Raw genomic sequence first — 23,251 nt, 5'->3', positions numbered from 1 at the left:
ATTAAGTGTCATACGACTATTGACTAATTTGTGTGTAATCAACCCAGTTCTTGTGATCACTGCTTAATACGTAAATGTGTATGTAATTAATAACGTGCATCTTTCAATGAGTCGTCTTTTCACGTAACGGTGTTACAAAGCCGATATCCGTGTTTACCCAATACAAGTGTTCATGATGTTAATTACCGATCATAAATTTATTACATGTATTTGAGATTGATTAATTATGGTATCACGTACTGTATGTTTGTGCGTAAATTCTTGCTAATTACGAAATAGCAATATGTGATCCTATAAAAGTTGCCGTCTGTAAAATAACTATAATAGATATTGTACGTCAAGTTGATAAAGCAAGACCAGGCTATACTATAAAATCCTTTAATACTGTAAAGTTTAAAAAGGTCGTAGAGAAAAAGTAATGTACCGTTATAAAAGCTACAAAGTTACACTTTGTAACACAGGTAAACATCCGGGGCTATGACCTGGCAGCGGTCGCTATGACTACGCACAGTGTCACGCATTAGTCTGTACAGCTGTCGACACGGTTGACTTGCCCCGACATTTTTTCTCCTCGTGGTGAAAAAATCGTCCGGATTATTGCGGGAAATTTACTAATGAAAAGTACGTTCCGTTACCAAAATGGGCTTCCAGAATCGGAATCCGAATTTCCTGACTGGTGAGTACAAATAACGTTACGGAAATCCGTTACCGTGCATTTCCGTCCGGACTGCGAGTTTTCCGGACTATCGGCGTCCGGATTATCGCGGGTCCACTGTACACTGAATGGTCAACAAATGATAAACGTTCTGCCTGATGAGAGTCGCCGAGCGATGTGTGCGACATCATAGGGATTCCATTAGTTCTGTTTCTAAATAATAAGACAATTTAGGCAAACTTGCTATAGAAATGCAAGATATTTAAATATGTTTTCTTACATACAGTAAGGACCGTAGCTTTTAATACTTCTACCCTTTCCCCCGCGGTTTATGGTGACGAGTGTACATGGAGAAATAATCACTGTGTTTCCTGGTGATAGACCAATTATGCCGATCGATCACCGGGGTTAAATCATCAAAGATCGCGGTGACCAAGCGTGCCGCGGTGAACCTCCGCGATCGAGACACTGAGGAGCACAGAGGATCACAGAGGATCAGCAGGACTCATCGGTGCCGACTCATGCGATAAAATTTACCTGTAATATGAATCGGTATGGAGTAATTACATGTATATAACTGACACCCATCAACGCTATGATCGATGTGACCAGGGACGTACGGTATAACCATTTGCCATTGGTTTTAATTGTTTCCATCTCTTATAAATGCCGTAGAATTAAACATCAGTTTTACTTAGCTTGAAAATATGATGATTTTTTTTGTCACTAGTCGTAGTCTAGAGGGGACATAGATAATGTCTAGTATATTTAGATATATAAAGAACTGTAAAAATTCCGCTGTGTGTCGCTGACAGGTAAAAGAAAGTAGATTTGATGGAAGTTATTTCTTGAGTAGTAGATCTAAGAATCACTGTGTGATGATCATTTATCATTTCAAACAACTTTAATCCAAGTAATGATATAATTTGCATACATTTCTGGTGTAGGGCCAAAACGCACTAGCCTACTATATGAAAACATTGAATGTGCCGTCACCGTTTGGTGTCGCTAAGATAAATAGGTGTAAATACAATAAAACCGGTGTGAAATCGCAGGTATCTTACCAATATGGATAAATGAGATATTTATTTACCCCAGATCACCCATTTAGTCCCACCTAGGTGTTTTATTCCGTCAGTATAGACCCTTGCTTTATGCTAGTCAAAATTTCACGCTGTTGACCTGCCATTTTGTAAGTGACAGTACGACTAACAACCCGAATCGGAACGCAATGGACCGAAAAGACCATATCTAATTTATTGTGTTTTTCTTCCAAAGTAGTTTGAATCAAGAAAACTAAGCTTATTATTTCACAAAACCTGTTATATTAAATTCAAAAATTCATAATTTCTTAATTATAAGCGGTAAAATCTATAGAAATAAAAGTTGTATCATCGCACATGGTTAGGTAATTAGGCCGACCGCGACCTACAATGTATAGTTAGCAACATGGCGTCGAATCCAGAATGAAATATTGACTAGCGTAAAGCGAGGGTCTATAAGGACTGAATAAAACACCTAGATGGGACTAAATGGGTATACTGGGGTAAATAAATATCTCATTTATCCATATATGTAAGTGTTATGTCATTCCCGATTTTATTGTCAGCTGTCGGAGAATTCCACGTTTTCATATCGTAGTGTGCCAGACGAGGCCAATAGAAACTCTGGCTAATTCCACATATGAAACTGATCAAAAGTGGGAATAACACTAATTATGTGTAATGATACTGGTTGCATAGTCAAAAACCTGCAATATATCGTATCTTAGGGCATCCATATAATATGGGTGTTAAATGTACCGGCAGTTTCATGTCTTCACATTAATATCATGTCACTGAGTATTTTTTTTTTTCACTCTGGCCTATTTTCTGGTTACTGTTTCTATCAAAAATGTGATTTCAATTATTTTTATAAAATCTTAATACTTGTACGAATTTCATCGGTTAGATTGACAAGTCACCTTATACAAAGCAGATGACACTGAAGTTCGTCACACCTCAGTGAGCATTGTTGCTGTCAATCAAACGCCGCGGAACGGCTTTGCGCGTATTTCATTGGTTGATAAGAATGATTGACAAGTCAGTCTCCGTGCACAGGTAAGATTTACAAGACAGTTACGAAATGTCTTGTTATTACCAGAGACCTATATACTAGTATATAGGTCTCTGTTATTACTATGCATCAATCTTTTACAGATAAATATATTTTCAAATAAATGATAACTATTCTTTTAAAGTTTTGCTATCAGAAAGTTAGTTTTATCACGTTTATGACCATAACGAGTTAAATACCTTGTATATCAATCCATAATTTTACCATCGATCATTGGAATTGTGGAAGTTATTTAATTCATGTTACGGTGTTTGTCTTGTTGAGTACGGCAATAAGATGCATGTTAAAAGCACACGATTTGTAAATGATCTCCATTTCGATAGTGATACTTCACGCATACGAAAGTCAGTACATGGTATTACATCAACAGTTTCTTTGGTATTTTTGATAATAAACATTATATTTATTTAACATAAGACAGTACGGTGGTTTTTAGAAGATAAAAAACATATTTGCTGATTATTTCATGTGATAACAATAAAATTTCAACGTATATTTTTTTCTGAAGCGTGTGATTTAAATATTAAGCTGTTAAAGCATTTCTTTATTTTAGAATCCATGTGACACAATCAAATGTTTTTTCCAAAGACTATATTGCTAGAGATCATATATATTTATGAATATATATGAATTACATCAATTGTATTTGACATGTATTTTGAAAGTTCATTGCATTATCTAAAAACATTTTCTAATAAAATATTTAACATAAAATGTTGTTTTTTTTTTTTTAGTCATACATGTATATAAAACTTTAGTCATTTCAGTATATATCACAAGTGGTACATGTACAGAGTTAAAGTTCTTGGTGTTCAAATGTTGACGTGGTGAAACTCGGTGTTAAAGTGTACCAAGAACAAAAAAACGATATTCAAACATGGTATTTTTTGTAAAAACCAAAGAATGATGTCGCGAACCTAATCAAAATCGGTTGGCCGAGTGCCGAGATAAAATCTAAGCATTATATTCTATACAAAACCCGCTTCAAGTCAAGAAGAACACTTAATTCAGAAAGTAATATATTATAATCATCATGATCTACAATAGACTAAATCTCTCACGTATGAATACCAGTGTTGGAGCCTGCAACAAACTTCTACATATACAGATTTTATCCCGAGGGTATTTTACATGTCATGGTCTCAGGGATAACGGACGATTACATTCTTGAGAAAGATATAATTTTTATATGATCGTTGTCAGTGAAATTAAATAAAAGTGATTCGCAACAACTATGATATAATTGATACTTTATGTACAGGTACATAGTATAGGTTCTTATTAAAACCATCATTTTCGCTCCGTTTTTTTATATATACATATATAGAAAACATACAATTTAGTTCATCGTGATTAATCATAATTAATACTAAAACTTATTAACTTGCAATAATTTTCGTGTACGAATTTTTCAAATTTTATTTATTTATTTTTTATTATCATTAATTTTTTTTTTTTTTTGTTATTGTGTCATTATTGTGAAGTGATCGAGATCATTGTGGTTTTACTTTCCATTCGTGTGTCACAAGTCATATGTTCACTTAAAACAGGACTTTAGAAGATTAGAAACATGTTCGGAGAATTACGAATTGAGTGGCTTAGTATAACCGCTAAACAATTACCAAGTGTGAAATTATGGTCCACAAGCTCGTCACACCTGTCACTGCACTACAGGTGTCTGGTGTTCTAATCGGCACACGCCGATAATTCTTGTGAGCTCTCGCGTTTGGTTTCTATGTACTTCAAAAAAGTTCCGAAGATATACTTTCACATGTTGTACGTAAATTGAGCTTGAATTTTATTAAGAATTGCGTGTTACTATAGGGAAGGCATTTTTAAGTTGTTGAAATCAAACATATTATTTCTGGAATTCAGTGGGTTTCGTTTTCCTTTCAAGCGAAAAAAATGTATCTTAAAGGTTTGTCTATAGAATGATTAACCTAAGTTGCCTCATTCATAAACCCACGATGTTGAAAATTTACTCTATGAATCTTTCCGAAAATCACAAATAACGGTATCTTCAAGTGTATTTGCAACATATCTATTGCTGTTTTGGCTAATAAAAATTCCAATTTTTTAACTTTTATTTCACATCGTGTATGAATTGTATTTTAAATTTCTATTACTAGAAGTATTATAACCGAAATCAATATTGGTATGTAACAACCCGGAAATGCCCTCATAATAAAGGCTATATGATGTAAGTCGTTGTAAACGACCCATTATTCAAATGCCATACATGTTACAGCGACCCGTTAAAATAGAAAATTATTCAAATTTTACATGTTATATACGACCTGTTATATTAGAAAATGAGTTAGATGATACACGTTGTATTTGGCCCGGTATAATAGAAAATTAATAAGATGTTACATGTTGTATATGGCACGTTATAATAGAAAATTATATGCCCCTGGTTTCGGTAACATTTGTTATTAACTAACTCACAAATATAAGTCAAAAAGTTTATTCAGTACTTTCATTATTGTTGTCTCATTCGCATTAATTGCAGGCACATGTTCACGTTTGTTTCTATATATATTTCCTATATGACGGCTCTGATCCCATTAAACCTCTGACGTCACAGGTCAGAGGTCACCGAAACGTAGTCAACGGCTCTGGGTTCGAGAAAAATCGCAATTACTCTAAAACTAAAGTCGCTGTGAAAGTCGGCCTTTCAGCATTTTTAGTTTCATCCTAAATCACATTTAAAGTTGAAATAGCAAATCGTTACGGGTACACTTTAAGACCACCACGTAATTAAGTCAATTACGCTATGAAGGCTATTTTCACTCCATTCAATTTCATCTCATCTTAAATTGTCCTTATTTGTATTAATTACGAAAGAAATGCATTAAATCTCATAATTGTATGAAAACCTAGCATGTTCAAATTAATAGAGCTGTTAACAAGAAATAATAGAAGTTATATCTCAAATCTTGCTAAATATATTTAATTTGCAAGGAAGAGAAAATTAGAATGGCTTAATAACCAATAATTATGTATAGTCATATAATGTTTCTCATACATATGTTGTATTACTTTTATTAGTAGTTGAATTGTCTGTATGTGCAATTCCAGCACAAATCTATGATAGGATATTGTTTATGATGTAAATAGTAAATTAATTGTTATATACATGCATATAATCACATATCCCTATGTGTAAGGTTATATATGTATACAATAAAAGATCCGGATTTTACAACTTACCATCAGTCCATGTTTTTTTTATGATTTTTACGTACCAGAAACCCCAAGCTATCTATTTAAAAGTACGGGACACTAGCGAGAACTACCCAAGATGTCCGATAATTATTAAACCCGTATTCACTTAACAATGTGACGCTTACATAATTAATTAAGTATCAGACGACTATTGACTAATTTGTGTGTAATCAACCCAGTTCTTGTGATCACAGCTTAATACGTAAATGTGTATGTAATTAATAGCATGCATCTTTCAATGAGTTTCACGTAACGGTGTTACAAGCCGATATCCGTGTTTACCCAATACAAGCGTTAATGATGTTAATTACCGATCATAAATTTATTACATGTATTTGAGATTGATTAATTATCGTATCACGCACTGTATGTTTGTGCATAAATTCTTGCTAACTTCCAAATAGCAATATGTGTTCCTATAAAAGTTGCCGTCTGTAAAATAACTATCATAGATATTGTACGTCAAGTTGATAAAAGCAAGACCAGGCTATACTATAAAATCCTTTAATACTGTAACATTTAGGTCGTAGAGAAAAAGCAATGTACCGTTATAAAAACAAAAGCTACACATTGTAACACAGGTAAACACCCGGGGCTATGACCTAGCAGCGGTCGCTATGACTACGCACAGTGTCAAGTGATAGTCTGTACAGCTGTCGACACGGGTGACTTGCCCCGACATTTTTTTCTCCTCGTGGTGAAGAAATCGTCCGGATTATTGAGGGAAATTTACTAATGAAAAGTACGCTCCGTTCCCAAAATGGGCTTCCGGAATCGGAATCCAAATTTCCGGACTGGTGAGTACAAATAACGTTACGGAAATCCGTTCCCGTGCATTTCCGTCCGGACTGTGAGTTGTCCGGACTATCGGCGTCCGGATTATCGCGGGTCCACTGTACACGTGTTGTAGTTTAAGTTAAAACATATTTTATTGATATACAGAAATGACAAAGGGATTAGTCAGCAAATTTTACCAACTTATAAACGACTTCTCCCGTAAAATTAACAAAACAATGAATAATAACATAGTCACATGATGGTACAAAATACAAGAATATTCAATTCAAAAATGTGATAAAGAAGAGAGTATAAAAAATTGGGGGGGGAGGGGGGCTTTTTGTCCGTACCTCGAATAAAGAACTTTAAACTCGTCTTCGGTATTTTTTTAGTGTGTCTTATTTAAATATCACAGACATGTACATAAATTAACCGACCATAGGATCTTTCTCCCAATATTTTTTTTCTTTCTATGCATATTATTCTCGGTTTTGATTTTCCTGAAAAGTTTGACATTTTGTGTTCCTAAATGGTTACTTTCCCTGCTTGATAATACCGCTGAAAAAATGACGTTTGATACCTGAAATTAGCTACAGACAATTACACAACTATCAAATTATTAGGAACATGTGTGAATTTAGTTGTGTACTCGTCACCGTTTATCACAGGTAAGTTGCAAGGTTCCTTTGAACTGCAGTCAGAAAACTTTAGATCACAGTCCTACCACAGGCGCTAACAGATTAAACATACCACGGTCATATCAAAAAAAAAATTGAAAGTAATATTTTCTATGCAAGCGCCTGTGGGCTCACATGAGGGTACGTTATAAATATAAATGAAAATATCTGAATGCGTACCACTTTTATATTGTGAATGACGATGTGGCTAGCAACAACTAAGTTTTATGCCACATGATATATATGTTTTAGCAGAGACATATAATATGTCTTTGGTTTTAGTAACGACATATTATGTTTATGTTCGATAACACAGTATTTTATGTAGCAAATAAATGACCACGACAATGGTACACAGATGAAGATACGGCCGGAGACAGATGTCTGCTTATTGTAATGTTCAAGTCAACAATGTGTCTGATTTTAATGCGTTAATTGAACGAAATATGGTAATAAATAAATAATCACATGCACCCTAATTAAATTGCACTGCGGTCGGTACTGACGATCTGCGGTGTCTGATTTTTGCCGAGTCTCTACGAGTTTGCTATTGTACAGGTAACTGTCTTCTGATTAAATATATCAATCAATGTACGGTAACAAGCGAATCTATATGTCTGTTTATAGCCTTTACATTAATTTCATCAACGTGCAGTGACATCAGCAAACGATTAAAACTTCGACGATGTCCTTTGTAAAAATCATCTAGACATGTCAATCACACCTGTGGCAACAAATCTGAGAGTATGTGGGCGGAGCTATAGTAGGCTGTGCCTGATTATGGTGTGTCATCAGGTAAACTGTCCAACCCATTCGATGCAGGTATCCCAGCAATCTATTGTCTAATTAATTCTCTGTAAAAAAAAGTCTTACGCTAGGATTTATGAGAGTGTCGCCCAAAACATAAGGGTATAATTTCACAATATTTAGTTTATATTTACTTAAATAATTACGGTAGCTGTTATCCCGTGTATTTGTTATTAATTATTGAGATAATACACGAACACTAATTGTTGCGATTTAAAACGTGTAATTTCATTTATTTATTTAAAAAAAAAATCCTACGGTAAGATGTGAGATACAGGTAGTAGACATGGACCAACTACAGCCTAAAATCCTTCTGGATAACAACATATACTCCCCTCAGGTAAAACAACCATAGGGGTCCGATGGGGTCATTGCGAAACAGGTATACTCTCTATTGTAATTAAGATATGTGATTGACAGGTGTTAACAGTTGGTGAAAACATATCTATAACGGTAATTACACGGCATGTAATTGTTCTGTGTATAGAGAATTAATCTATATCGCTTTCACTAACTTCAATTATGATTATATTACGCGATATAGAGATTTTTTTTCTAGAAAATAATGATACACCATTTATAACTCATTTATAAGTATGACCGTTTAATAGATCATTCAGTTTGATTTCATTTGGTTTTAAACGGTAACGATTTGGAATATATGATTTCCTAGCGAAATTTTAATGATTGCGGTAAAACAAAACCACGATAATGATATAATATATCTATTATATACTCTTCTCCGACATTCTCTTCACAGAAGGTAAATATTTTCTTCTGGAACTCCTTTGTTACCTACCAGTTCAATGGACAATTTCAAATTACATGATCTATCATCAGGCTTCGTTGGACGTAAAATAGACTGGTCTGTAGATAGAGAAAGGACGAAATAGTTCACATTGTTTGGACGTTAGGTCTTGATCGTAATGGTGACGTCTGTATTGTTAGTACGTTATTTTGTTTTGCTTCCAAAATAAAAGGGACGGGAAAGATTCCTATGTTATGCTTATAATTAATTGAAATATGTTAAAATGTATTTTATAGATTTCTTTATTACATACACCAATGTATTGTTTTCTCACAATAAAGAGGGCACATCGGACTATACATACACATCATTCTGTAGTCTATGTATTTCAAACAATATTTATTTGACAATTTCCATTTAACAATATACACAACATTTATAGTATACACACATAGATTCCAATCATACATGTAATCGAACAAAAAGAGACCTCGCATAATGATTTTGCTGTGACAATTTGGCTGTTAATGAAATAATGAAGTTGATTAACTACTATATATATAGTTTGGAAAATATGAGCATAGATTTCTATATCTACAGGTAATTTGAATGCGCCCAAGTGTATGTCTATGCTATTAGCCACGCCGGAATCGTCCCTGTAAACTGCAAGTAGCATATATATCAACATAAATAATGATAGTAAGAAAACACACAACGTCTTTAAGTCTTTTATTTAAACTACGAAATGTTTAAATAATTGTACAGTCTATGTATGAAACCCGCTACAAAAAGTCAGACGAAATAATTATAAGCTATAGTATTCAGGATAAAATTTGGTTTTCTTCAAACAATTACGAAACAAAAAACATACATTATGTCCCCGCGAGGACAAGTAATGATCTTATCAATGTTTATCGTCTTCTCATCCGTCACAGGTCGTACACGTATATGGATCAATTTCTCAAACAGACATCGTACTAGCTATATACTTCAGATATATGTGATGACTAAATTATGCAATTAAGGACTTTGCTAGATCACGTAAAAATAAGTCCGAGATCTTTCACTAAATAACGAGCCCCTTATGTGGCCTCTCCGAGGTCATGGCATCTGAGGTCATGCACAAAGCGCCATCTATAAACAGGTCAGCTAAATCAGTAGTGATTAAATGCATAGGCCTTTATACAAGTATTGAATTGCAGATCATTTAAACCACATCATTTATCAACAGCAGCAATTGAGACGTTAAGGGAATTTCGTAGACTCACTATACGGTATCCAGATGTTTTTTTTATTTAGTTATACCCATGATCGTCACGGAGAACCGTATCACTTCGAATTCGAGTCTTACATTAGGGATAGGACACTTGCATGTAAGTCACAAAATCTACCAATCGTCTCGACTGCTAGCGGTAAAAAAAATAGGTACACGTACAACGATAAGGGTCGATAATGGTCAACTGAGAGCCACACCACCACAGGTAAAACCAAGGGCTGAATGTAATCGTGGCCCTCCGGGGCTGCATCATCAGGATTCGCGGCGGACAAATTGCTTTGATGTTTCGCGGAGAAACGATCACCGCGGATTTTGATGAACACATTACCACCGGGGATCGCGATGACGCCGTGTTCATGATCCCTGATAGGGATTTAGGGTGATCAGTCGCGGTGATTGACCCCTTGAATAGAAAATCAAACGCCGGCACATGGTGACTTTGTGTTCATTCCTACGGCCTGCACTGTATTCCTTGTTGGAATCATGTATAAAGTAAAAATGTAATTTACCTAAATATACAAGCAAATATAGTATTTTTTTTTTAAAGATATTTTTTATTGCTTGAAATGTAGGCATGAGGATTGGGCAGAAGTTATACAACTTATTAAAGCCCCCTCCTCCAAACATTTTTACAACGATGTGACACAAACAATGGACATTTACATTAATTTTACGATTGACAAATTAGAAAGGAAGACTAAAGAGAGAAAGTGAAAGGAATACAGATAATTATACAAAAATGAATTCATGTCTAACAAAAATTGTTTGATTTACACACAATAACATAATATCTGCCTAGAACAAACTAACTACGTTTACACGCTCCTTCATCTTATCATTGTCCTTTCATGCTCATTCCTTAATCGTTCTCCTTTTGATAATCAAGCTCCTGCTAGGTAATATAATATAGGTTTACAACAGGGACATAAACCCTCAGTAATTGCATGCATGACATATAGATATTAGACCTCTCATTTTATGAATACTTGGGTTAATACAGTAATACTGTGGGATGCATTTTGAACGAATAATTTTCATTTCAATATGTTAAAGTGTACCCTGAATGAAAAATTATATTTTAATATGTTATTGGTATTGATTAATAAACAAGAATGCAGAAAACCGCATCAAAATCGGCCGACCCATTTCCGAGTAATTGTGATTTTTCTCGAAAACACACCTGAAGCCCAAAGCCGAATACCTCGTTTTGGTGACCTCTGACCTGTGACGTCACAGGTTGAACACGACCGGAGCCGCCATATAGGAAATATATAGAAACAAACGTGAACACGTGCCTGTAATTAATGCGAATAAGACAAAAAAAGGAAAGTGCTGAATAAACTCTCTGAGTTATATTTGTTAATTAGTTAATAACAAGTGCTACCGAAACCAGGGACATATAACTTTCTTTTTAAACGGTGCCATATATAACATGTAGCATCTCACTAATTTTCTCTCATAACGAGCCATACACAACATGTAACATCTTACTAATTTTCTGTTATAACGGGCCAAATACAACGAGTATCATCTTACCTATTTTCTATTATAACAGGTCGTATATAACATTTATATTAAAATATTTTATTCATATTTTTTTTATTTTAACGGGTCGTTGTAACACGTATGACATTTGAATAACCGGCCGTTTATAATGACTTACATCATATAGCCTTTATTATGGGGGCATGACAGGTTTGTTACATACACATGTACCAGTATTGATTTCGGTTATAATACTTCTAGTAACACAAGTTTAAAATGCAATTCATTCAAGATGTGAAATAAATGCTAATCATTTTGGTTTTTTTTTATTAGCCAAAACAGAAATTATACCGTTATTTGTGATTTTTGGGTAATTGTCCGCAATTGATAAAACGTGTCCATGAAAGCTCAGTAAATCCCAGACAAGATTCATAGAGTAAATTTCAACATCATGGGTACATATATGAATGAGGTAATTTAGGTTAATTATTCTATAGACAAACGTTTGAGATATGATTTTTTTTCGTTTGTATAGAAAACGAAACTCACTGAATTCCAAAAATAATGTGTTTGATTTCAACAAAATGTATTCCCTATAGTATAAACGCAATTCTTAATTAAATTCAAGGTCAATTTATGTACAAACAACCTGTAAAACCATGTTTTCGGAACTCCTTTGAAGTGCACAGAAACCAAACGCGTGAACTCACGGCGTGTGCTGATTATAGAACACCAGAAATCACGGACACCTGTGGTGCAGTGCCAGGTGTGATGAGCTTGTGGACCGTAATTTCACACCTGGTAATTGTTTAGCGGTATACTAACCAATTCAAACTTGAGAATTCGTAATTCTCCGAACATGTTTATACATCTTTTAAAAGTCCTTTTTTAAGTGAAGATATGACTTGCGACACGAATTGAAAGCAAAACCACCAGGGTCTCGATCACTTCATAATAATGACACAATTACAAAAATAAAAGCAAAAAAATACATAAAATTTGGAGGGAAAAAAAATCATACACGAAAATCATTACGAGTTTATAAATTTTAGTATTAATTATGATTAGTCACGATGAAATAAATTGTTTGTGTTTTATCATTAAAAACGGAGCTAAAATAATGGTTTTAATAAGTACCTATGCTTTATACCTGTACAGAAAGTATCAATTATATTATAATTGTTGCGAATCACTTTTATATAATTTCACTGACAACGATCGTATATAAATAATGTCTTTCTCAAGCATTTAATCGTCCTTGATCCCTGAGACCATGACATGTAAAATAAGGGATAAAATCTGTATATGTAGAAGTTTGTTGTAGACTTTAACACTGGTATTCATACGGGAGAGAGATTTAGTATATTGTAGATCATGATGATTATAATATATTACTTTCTAAATTAAGTGTCCTTCATGACTAAAGCGGGTTTTGCATAGAATATAACGCTTGAATTTACTGTACGTGTGTTCGTCTTTTCTCACAAACCAGAGTATCCAGAACTGTTGTATTGTTGCGAATGAAATGGCACATTATTTTAGTTTAAAATGTTTATGCTGTGTTGCTTTCTTTGGTAACGAGTAAGAAATGGTAAACACATAACTAATATACATTTATTGGTGATTGACCGATTATTACACCAGTCTGTGTAAACCAAGCGGTCATTTTCAGAGTCAATTTCACTATGTTATTATTTTTTTTTTAACTGAAACTTATATTGTTGGATTCCGACTTCTCGTCGGCAATATTCGCCAAATTCAACAACCTCAAATCTCATGTCCAGATCGTATTCAAACATATTTGTACTGATACTGTTCACACTGTCCTCTATGCTACTGGCCACCATACCAGTCACTCTGTTCAACCTGTGACGTCATAGACTGAAGAGTTCCAAATCAGAGTGACTGACCGATACGCTGATTAGCAGTCGATCGACAGGTGCAAATCGCGTACTTCGATGTGCGATATCTCGGCACTCGGCCAACCGATTTTGATGCGGTTTGCGACATTCTTCTTTGGTGGTTACAAAGAATAACATATTTGATTATCGTTTTTCGTTCAGGGTACACTTTAACATAAATAGATGATGGAACTCGTCTCCAATACTTTCATTGCAAAAATCTCCTTTATATATATATTATACCACCTTCCTGTCATGATACGAATTTTTAAATTAGACGTATGCAATTTAGTTAAATGTAGTGTATTTATTTCCGATAATATTGTTAATTGTGGAAGAACGAATCGTCTGTATCATTTGAGTCGGTACCGACATCGTAAGTATAGGTGATTATGGTAGGACCGCTTCACGGCTGAGCGCTCCCAAGTCGACTAGCCGCGGGACTCGATGGTCACGGATGGCTGCTGTCCAGGTAAAGTAGTCTACGGCTGGCAGTGCTGGTATTGCCGCGCGACAGAACCGCCCGAGGCGAATCTCGCAATATTCGTCATGACGTTTAATATTAGGCGATTTTCACGAAAACTGGATTGCTCCGTCAATATTAGATTCGAGGAGCAGAATTAGCGTCAGTGGAGAACAAAATAGACCCTGTCGGACATTTCTAGAATGTCGGGGGAAATCTCGTCATATTCCATGAGAACTCGTCGATGTAAGAAACTTTTAGATAGTCATGAAATAAATAGTTTAAAGTTCATGATTTCTAGATAGCTCGATAGAATTAGACGGTGGTCATGTTAAATTGGATATGATTCACAGAACTAGCTTTGACCGTCGAAAATTAGCCATGAAAATTCATAATTAGATACGTTGCTGAAAAAATGGACTGGGTTGGGTTAAATTAGATCTTTTATGGTAAAATTGGTGAAAATTTCAGAATTAGTAGAAAATATGAAAAAACTAGTACATTCGTGTCTCCCAGTGGTGGCTACCAGTGTTAAAGAGTTTACGAAGCCGAAAAATAACATTTTGTTGGTCCCGCTTCTTTAAATTCCTACAAATACTCAGCTCTATTGATTAGGGACCTGAAGAAGAAGTTTAAAGCGAAGAAGAGCTGAGTCTCAGTTTCAAGGAAAGTTAAAAAGTTTGAAATGCGAAAAGCTTATGCATGGCGCACGGCACGTGACGGACGACGACGGATGAAACACGATGACTGTAGTTCATCCTGACCCTTCGTGTCAGATGACCTGATTGACAATATATATATATATATATATATACATATATAATATGGCTGTAACTCGAAAGAACTCGTGTAAGAAATCAAATTTCACTCAGAGAAATCATCGCAATCCGGCAGGTGATTCCATACTTCTTCACGTTCGATCAGAAAATTGGACCCCGGCTGTCTAGGTGAAAGCCGACCGCGAGTATACTACCCATTGCGCCTACTAACGACTCAGATACTCTGATAATGCATGCATCAGCGAACAAGCAATTGTCTGTTTTAAAGAAATACACAAGCACCACAAGTGGTACCAATTATACCACAGGTGGTTCCGGAAGTAGTGATTCTTGTTACAAAAAATGTATCTGTTTCCGGTTATTGTCTACTGTCACTACCATTGTCACGTGGTAGTATCAATTGATAATTCTCCAAAACCTATCTGACTTTTCACGAAAAATAAACCATCAGGTACTTATGAACATGATTAAATAAAACATTCAAAATATTTTTAAGACAATAAGAGCGTTATGAAGATCACGTGATCTCGTGTATACCTACCGAAGCCTCAGCCCACGTGGCCTGGATGTTAAAGTCCATGTAACAGGAATTTCCATGGACCAGGAAGCCACTCGGACAATCTCCGGACACTGAAACATTGATTTGAGAAACTAACCTTACTGACCAAGATTTCAATTGCGTAACTTGCTTGACGTGCAACCGACATACGTTGCAAGGGAGGTAAGTCGCCTGAACAGATGCTCTTAAAGTATAAATTAAAATCATTCAGCAGTACCTTGTGTGGTTGCAAACAGAAACAACAGTACGCAAAATATGTCATATTTCTCAATGGCAGCCATCTTGGATATGTAGTTCTGTATTATTCCGGAGATAAGGGACCGCTGTCCAAGTTATCACGTTGTGTATAGGGACAGAGTGATTTCTGACATTAGAGATAAGATTTGGAACAACTTGGGCAAACCATTATCTGTATGTATGTTTCGTGTTGTCTTAAACCTGGAAAACATGCCCAGACATTTTCTGGAGTTATTCCTTTCCTGGAAAACACAAAATATAAAACACAAATTGGAACGTAGACATTTAAGATCAAAGGATATGAAAAACATAACCTAGCGAGAAAACAGAATGACAAACGAAAAACTAGAAGTACCCTTAAAATCGGTCAAGAAATTATTTTTTCAGAAAGGTATTCACTCTGTTCACAACCTTTTTTTTTTAGATTATTTCTTTGCTTAAGTTTTACAACTTGTCACAATAACAACAGTAATGATACAGTATTGGCATGGGCAAACGTGTACGTCGACACAAATTATCATTTCATACACAATTCACTTCCGCTAGTAAAATCTAATTTAAAATTGCACGTAATTACGGAGGGTGATCAATGGTACAAAAATAATTACGTATGATTTCCGTCAGATTTCATTCGGACACTTTCCAATCTAATTAAAATTAAAAATTTAAATTGTAATTTCCACTCATCGACGATACTCTACGATACACTGCAATGTAATTCTTATTAGATTGGACACTTTCGTTACTACACGCGCTCAACAGCTAATCACATCCATAATTTATGTATAGATGATCTGTGTTCTTAAGTCTCTTTGGGTAAAATTCATGAATGAATAGAAAAGGAATCCATTTCATATAATCCGATATAAACCGGGGACGTGGGTACCTAGGGGCCTGAAGGACAAGACCTAATCTAATAAAATTAGACTTGTAATTTCCGCTCCTCTACGATACACTGCAATACAAGATCTAACAATATCCCTTTACAGGTCATCTCAGTAGTTGACGGTTGACATTAAGCAATTGGTCTGAAGCACCTCTGTGTGAAGGAGGGCCATTTATTTTATAGAAGGTTTATTTTTCAGGATAAGATTTAACGGAGATGGTTTGGTAGTAGTGATTTATACTAGACAAAAAAAATCATTTGAGAGTTTTTAATCATAAAGTATGTTAAATGCATCAGTTCTGAGCGGCAAGAATGAGCCGCAAAACATTGTTTAAGAAAATCGGAGTTCTATTCAAACGCTCCAACAACTCTTGAATTGATATATCTATACTGTACTATGTCTCAAAACTCAAAACAACTAAAATAGAAATAAATATGAACGCTGTCCATGTGAGAGGCTATATGGACGTAGAACCAGCCAAAAAGGATAGTATTTTTCAGACTAAGATACTTACAAATAAATGCGACAATTTACACTGTTGACATCAAAACATGTTTACGATCGCCGAACGACAAAAGTAATTGTGTCTTCCTAAATTAACATATGATTAAAAGAAAGACATAGCTGAATGTATAAATCAAACATCGCATGTCACTCACCGATTTTGAAAATATGTCTGAATGTTTTGGAAGTTGTTTATAAACAGGAGCAATCACTTCGGCGCTTTTTTGTCTTTCAAATCAATACGGGAGTTCGAAATGTTTTGTCTGTCGCGTTATGAGGAATTATTATAAATAATACAAAGAAAATTAATGGATGTTTTGTTACATAAATATGGATATTTCCCCTGGTTTTTATTGAAACGTGCAGACTTCAGGATAGGGGAAGCATCGTATCCTGCTATTGTAGTAGGGTACAAGTAGACAAAAACCTGGAAGCAGATGTAAAAATCCGCGACCAAACCAAGCATATTATATACAGATTAGTTCGCTTTTGCCATGAATTCATATATTAATATCAACTAAAAGAAAAAAAAAATGTTGTTGACCATCAAAATCCTTCACATTCATGTTTTCACTCTTTAGATCTCTGTGGCCTCCGTGTCATTGATAACAACAATGGCGTGTCACGTGATAAGCATACCGGTACACGTGGTCCAGCCTCAGTTTGAATGCAAATTCTTGGTCTATATTTTCCGTTTGTGACACTCGGGTCATCTGTGTTGGCGATTGTAATATGTTTCATCACATTTTTCTTCGAAATAAGTTTTTTGATAAATTTTCGTCCATTAATTTTACCGGTGATATTTGGCACCAGTGTTTGAGATAGAGAGTATCGTAGATAAACTCACGTGACCACGAAACAATGAAATTGGAATTCAATGAATGCGTATGGTACATTATTTGAGATATCTTACATTGTTTAATTTCGTACCTCCTTGACTTAAATACAGAAAGATCATAGAACTGTAGATTAATATTTTATTGGAAAATCAACATTTTAAACGTAGGTGTTTGATGTGACAGCCGGTCGGTGTCCGCCGAAAGATGCGTTCATCCGATGACAATCCCACCACTTTGACCGCCATGGTTTGCAAACGCTCTGAAACAACGTAAAATACATGTTTGTGACCAAAAATAGGATAATGAATTATAAAAACAAAAACTGAAATATTATTTGATTTACATGGTATATCTTCGGTATTGAAACACCAAAAAGGAATTCCATGTTTAATATTTTCATGTTATCGAGAAATCATTAGTTCGCTTTGAGTTGCTAATACGCGGAAATCCCCTTTCATGTAGAACTAGACTCCACACAATCTTTTGCGACAATGACAATGCGTTTTCTACGATAGAATCAAAAGAAAGGAAATTGATCTGTTTTTCTCGTTTTCCCCTTTTTCATATTTTGTCGCAATTTCAAGTTCTATCTGCTTTTGTAAACATGTCAGCATTTCTCACTTGTTATAAGGTTAGGGGAGAACCAGTAATATGTCGTATAATGGAGAGAATTGGGATAAATTGTCCTTACGATGCTTCGCATACAAAGTGGTGTTTGTGATCGCAGACTGAGGAGATCCACTGGAAACCTTTACTGAATCCCATGGCGAGGCACCGCTTCTGGTCAGAGTGAGTGTCGGGTTCCCCGGGGGACCAGGCCGTGTACCCCAGGGGATAAGATGCTGCCTCCCACATCCATCGCCCTCCAGTCATCAAAGTGGTCCCTCCCGTCCAAAACAATCCGTCCGCACTGAACGTTGCTGTTAACACAAGACACAAGCCAATGACAATTACGTAATGCAATAATTTTTTTTTATTATTTTTGGTGGAAAATGTAACATCATCAAAGAAATTTAATCAAAGAGATATGTGATATTGAAAATTTAAACAATTTTGTGTATCCTAGGTAGGTCTTTCTGGCCATTCATATATTGGAGGGTATTTCATGCATCATATTACTATTAAATGTAAACTTGATTTGTTTTACAGCAATTACGAAAAAAGTTATATCAACTTATATTGATCACGCTTGATGGCCCGGATTGAAGCGCGCGAGGGGTCTTACTGTGGGAGGAAACCGGAGTAAACGGAGAAATCCCACGTGGTCGGGCAGGTAACTCCTAACCTTTTCAAGCCCGATCAGGGAAACTGTGTTACCACTAGTACTGTGCCACCCGACAACCCATCGCATTATACTTTTGATTAATAGATAATTCAGGGGCCATCTAAAGAGCAAATCCAGTCAAAATAGTGATATTTTACAAGCCTATAAATTCCTACTATTGTGCAATTTAACAGAAGTAACATGATGAACTCTTATTATGTATCATGGCAAACCGTGGGACTTACTGTTGTCATGTAATATGTTAAATTATGTTAAAATTACAACAAACCATGCTTAATATGCATGTGTTATGGGGATATAATTAGCTCATTTGTATAGCATATATTGCACAAAGTAGCTCATAAGAGTTTAAAGCACAAAATAGGAGCATTGGTTTGCCACACTTGGTTTTACAATATGTATAAACACTGTTTTTTAGTTTGACCTTGAAATGCAAATGGCGGTCGTAAATGATATTATACAAATATTGAGTTTGGGGTAAAATATGCAAATTTCTGAAAAAGGTCCAAAACTCACCAGTTTAACAATTTGTCTTAAAAAAGACCTTTTTACTATGATCATACGTCTTAAAAGTATTATATAGGTGCATTTTAATTGATTGAAATGCCTCCCTTCATGCCATATTTCTGTAATGTTATTCACAGCCGTCATTTGTATTTCAAGGCCAAAACAAAATAAGTGTTTATACCAATGCTCCTAACGTGTTCTGTAAGCAATGTGTTATTGACGCTTGTGAGCATAACAGCTTGACTATTTTTGAGGTTTGGTTATTTTTGTGACTAGAATAGTATTATTCCATGCTTCATTTTACTACAAAGTAGCTCTGTAGAAGAAACTGTTAGCATCTACAGCAAATTATTGGTGTTTGTAAGAAACTACATGTCCAAACAAACATTTTGGTATATCAAATGACTGTTATTGTGCAAATTTTTAGGTATTTTTATTCGTGTGTGAAGTTCTACATGATTCTCCTTTATAGATGATCATGAATTTGTCAAATTGATATGGAAAATACATTTAATGATATAATTGAAATATATAATCATCGCTTACGTATTGACATTTAACAATGCACTAGTAGCACACTTACCTTGTAATACATGCGAAAGTCTAGTTTATAACACATATTGTTTAATTAATAACACAGACGAGATATATAATGACGTCATAAATGTCAATTTCATGTGATTTTATGTCGTAGATAAATAAATTCCGTTACCACTTCCCTCCCTCGTCAGATGGTTCCCGATGAACGTCTGCTCCTCTACCGTCTCAATTGATAACAGATTAGTATTCAGCAGACGACAGTAAAACTGAATTAAGCGGGAAAATATTCGTCAAACGAAATGGCTGGTAAACAAAACATATCAGTGAAATTATTACACTGGAAATAAAAAATCAAATGGAAACATCATTTGTTCTAAGTAACACAAACACAAAAGAATGGAAACGTCATTGTAAAAGAAAGATATATCAACAATGAAAAAAAGTGAAGCGTAATTCATAACTAGCAGTGAAAACAACAAAATTGCTACATAAATAAAATAATTGTACGAAAGACCACAGGCGTCTGCTTCTGGTTAGTGTCATGAATGAAATATATAAGTCCCTACTCCTACTATATCAAACGCGGTTGGGGTTGGGGATGGGGTAAGGGGTTGGGGGTCTATAAAGCATCCATAATTTTTTCGCCTAGCTAGGCCACAATAAAACAATTGCTGTTTCGTCCTTCTAGGGCTGATCTGTGTCGCTAAGGGTCTGAATTGTAAAAGGTAGCAGTTGGAACTCAAAACAGGACGAAAGCAATGTCCAAATATGGATTGAAAGGTGAATTAGCCACATTGTTGAATCAAAATTCACAATTTTCAATAATAGATGTAAAAAGAACGTCAAGGAACGTCAATGCAGAAATCATGAAACGTTAGCATCAAATGATTTACAATAAAACGTTAGAGGTGGTATTTCAGAAGAAACAAGTGTAAATCAGTTGTACGTTGCCTCTAACACATTAGAATTATATTGCACATAAGAAAATTATTGTTTCATCACAAAACAAAATGTGAAAAGTGTATCCTTTTTTGATATGTTGTTGAATTACAATATAGAATTAAATAAGGACATTTTGTAGAAGCCTGGTACAAAGAAGCATTATTCAGCTTCATAGGCAATACACCCCCAAATACTGCTGACTTTATAAAAGCGTGAAATACCTCATAAACTCATGTCTCTCATAATCTCACAAAGTATTAATCTAATTACTAATACATGTATATGTGTTTTGAGATATAATTCTTACTTTTGAGCTGACACAATGGTGTGGCTACATTGTACACTCTGTATTTTAAGTATTAAAGATAAAGCATACAGTATAAAGAATTGCATCATATCTAAAAATAGCAACACTGCTATATCGATTCAAAAGGTGGAAACCAAACACTCATAAGACATAAGCAGAAGTTAAATTTTTCGGGAGATATACCGTTATTTGTTAATAATTTTAGACAAACCTCAGCTTCACTCCAGGATGTTCTCATGTTGAAAAACAAATAGCAGGATGTACTGTGTACAACGGATCCGTCCGGACACCCAGACAGACAGCGACCTGTCCAATCAAGTACGTACACGTCAGGTGTAAATTATGCACATACATATATCTATGCAGATTTCCGTGAAATGGTATAGCTAAATAGGTATACATGTATCAATTCAATAAAAATTTGACAATTTAAGATGCATTACATGTGGTTGTGTTAATATCTAAACAATCTACATAAAGGTTCTATCTCGCTTCTCTCTTTGAATACGTGGTATTACTAGTTGATACCGAGTTACATGGCGCAGCAAGTGCTTTACTCTTCTGCAACAACTGCATTTTCAAAATCGTCCGAAATCCTGTCGATATATGGCTACATACAAAGTTTTATCAAAATGGGTTGATATTTACTCCAGTTATCGTGTTCACAAGGTCCAATAATGTTATTGTGCAAAGGGCAATGTAAGTTAATTTCAAGTTATTCCCATTTTCGAACTCAGCCGAGATCTTGTCAATATATTACTGCATACAAAGTTTAATCAAATTTGATTGATATTTACTCCAGTTATCATGTTCACAAGGTCAAATAATAATTTTATTACAAAGGGCCACAACTCTTTAAGTGATTGTCGAATTACTCCCATTTTCGAACTTGTCCGAGATCTTGACTATAAATGGCTGCATACAAAGTTTCATTAAACTTGGTTGGCATTTACTCAAGTTATTGTGTTCAAAAGGTAAGTATTGACGTTCTCACTGGGAATAAGTCCGGACGGACGGACGCAGCTGTATGGCAAATGCTCACCTTGGTCCTTTGGACCAGGTGAGCTTATATACAATGATGTTATTTTTTTCTCTTTGAAGCTTCAACACTAGAATATAATATACTTCACATGAATATCATTTACAAAACAGTTCTACACCAAAACAGCACTTACAAGAATGGTATATATTTCGACCAACAGAAATTCTCATGAAAAATCAAAAGAAGGGAGATAGCTCAAATAAAGGTTACTGTTATACTGATATGAACGACAACACATCTCCTTGGTAACAATAGCTCACCTAAAAGAATCGTCCATAGAAACATAGGGACAAGTAAACGTAAGTCTGCCATCTTGAATATTCTTATCTATAAACACCAACAAGTAGACGTCACTTCAATATCTTTCTCAATAGGCCAATGTGTGTTCTACTTGTAGGATCCACGTACTGAGATATGGGTTAATGCAGTTTATCATTGTTGATATAGACAAATGGTGTAACGAGTTCTAGATAGCAGCAAGTTAGATTGACAGGAGATCCGTACGAGAAGCGGCACAAAGCCTATATATATATATCTGGCTAGGCGATTGGGTGCCGTAGACCCGGCCGTGGTGGAGTGTGTGTGCCTTCTATGTATGAAGTTGAGTGTAAGTAATTGTATTTGAATGCAAGATCATAACATTTATATGAATTGCCTTTCTAAGTTCTTTTGTATTAACTGTTTTAGGCTA

At 35.0% G+C, this 23,251-nt stretch overlaps 1 protein-coding gene across 1 annotated transcript; it reads right to left on the bottom strand.

Moving 5' to 3' along the window:
• Positions 1 to 18,057: 18,057 nt before the first annotated feature.
• On the bottom strand, positions 18,058 to 23,105 carry LOC117320587 (perlucin-like). The gene is made up of 5 exons (XM_033875143.1): positions 22,821 to 23,105; positions 21,730 to 21,824; positions 20,442 to 20,535; positions 18,629 to 18,857; positions 18,058 to 18,196 (listed from the first exon to the last, which is right to left on the bottom strand). The coding sequence occupies exons 1-5, from the start codon at positions 22,870 to 22,872 to the stop codon at positions 18,148 to 18,150; spliced, it is 519 nt and encodes a 172-aa protein (XP_033731034.1). The 5' UTR covers positions 22,873 to 23,105; the 3' UTR covers positions 18,058 to 18,147.
• Positions 23,106 to 23,251: the final 146 nt, after the last annotated feature.

This window comes from Pecten maximus, unplaced genomic scaffold, assembly GCF_902652985.1.
Source record: "Pecten maximus unplaced genomic scaffold, xPecMax1.1, whole genome shotgun sequence".
Taxonomy (NCBI): Eukaryota; Metazoa; Mollusca; class Bivalvia; order Pectinida; family Pectinidae; genus Pecten; species Pecten maximus.
The sequence above is the reverse complement of the archived record's forward strand: the minus strand, read 5'-3'. Positions and strand labels throughout refer to the sequence as shown.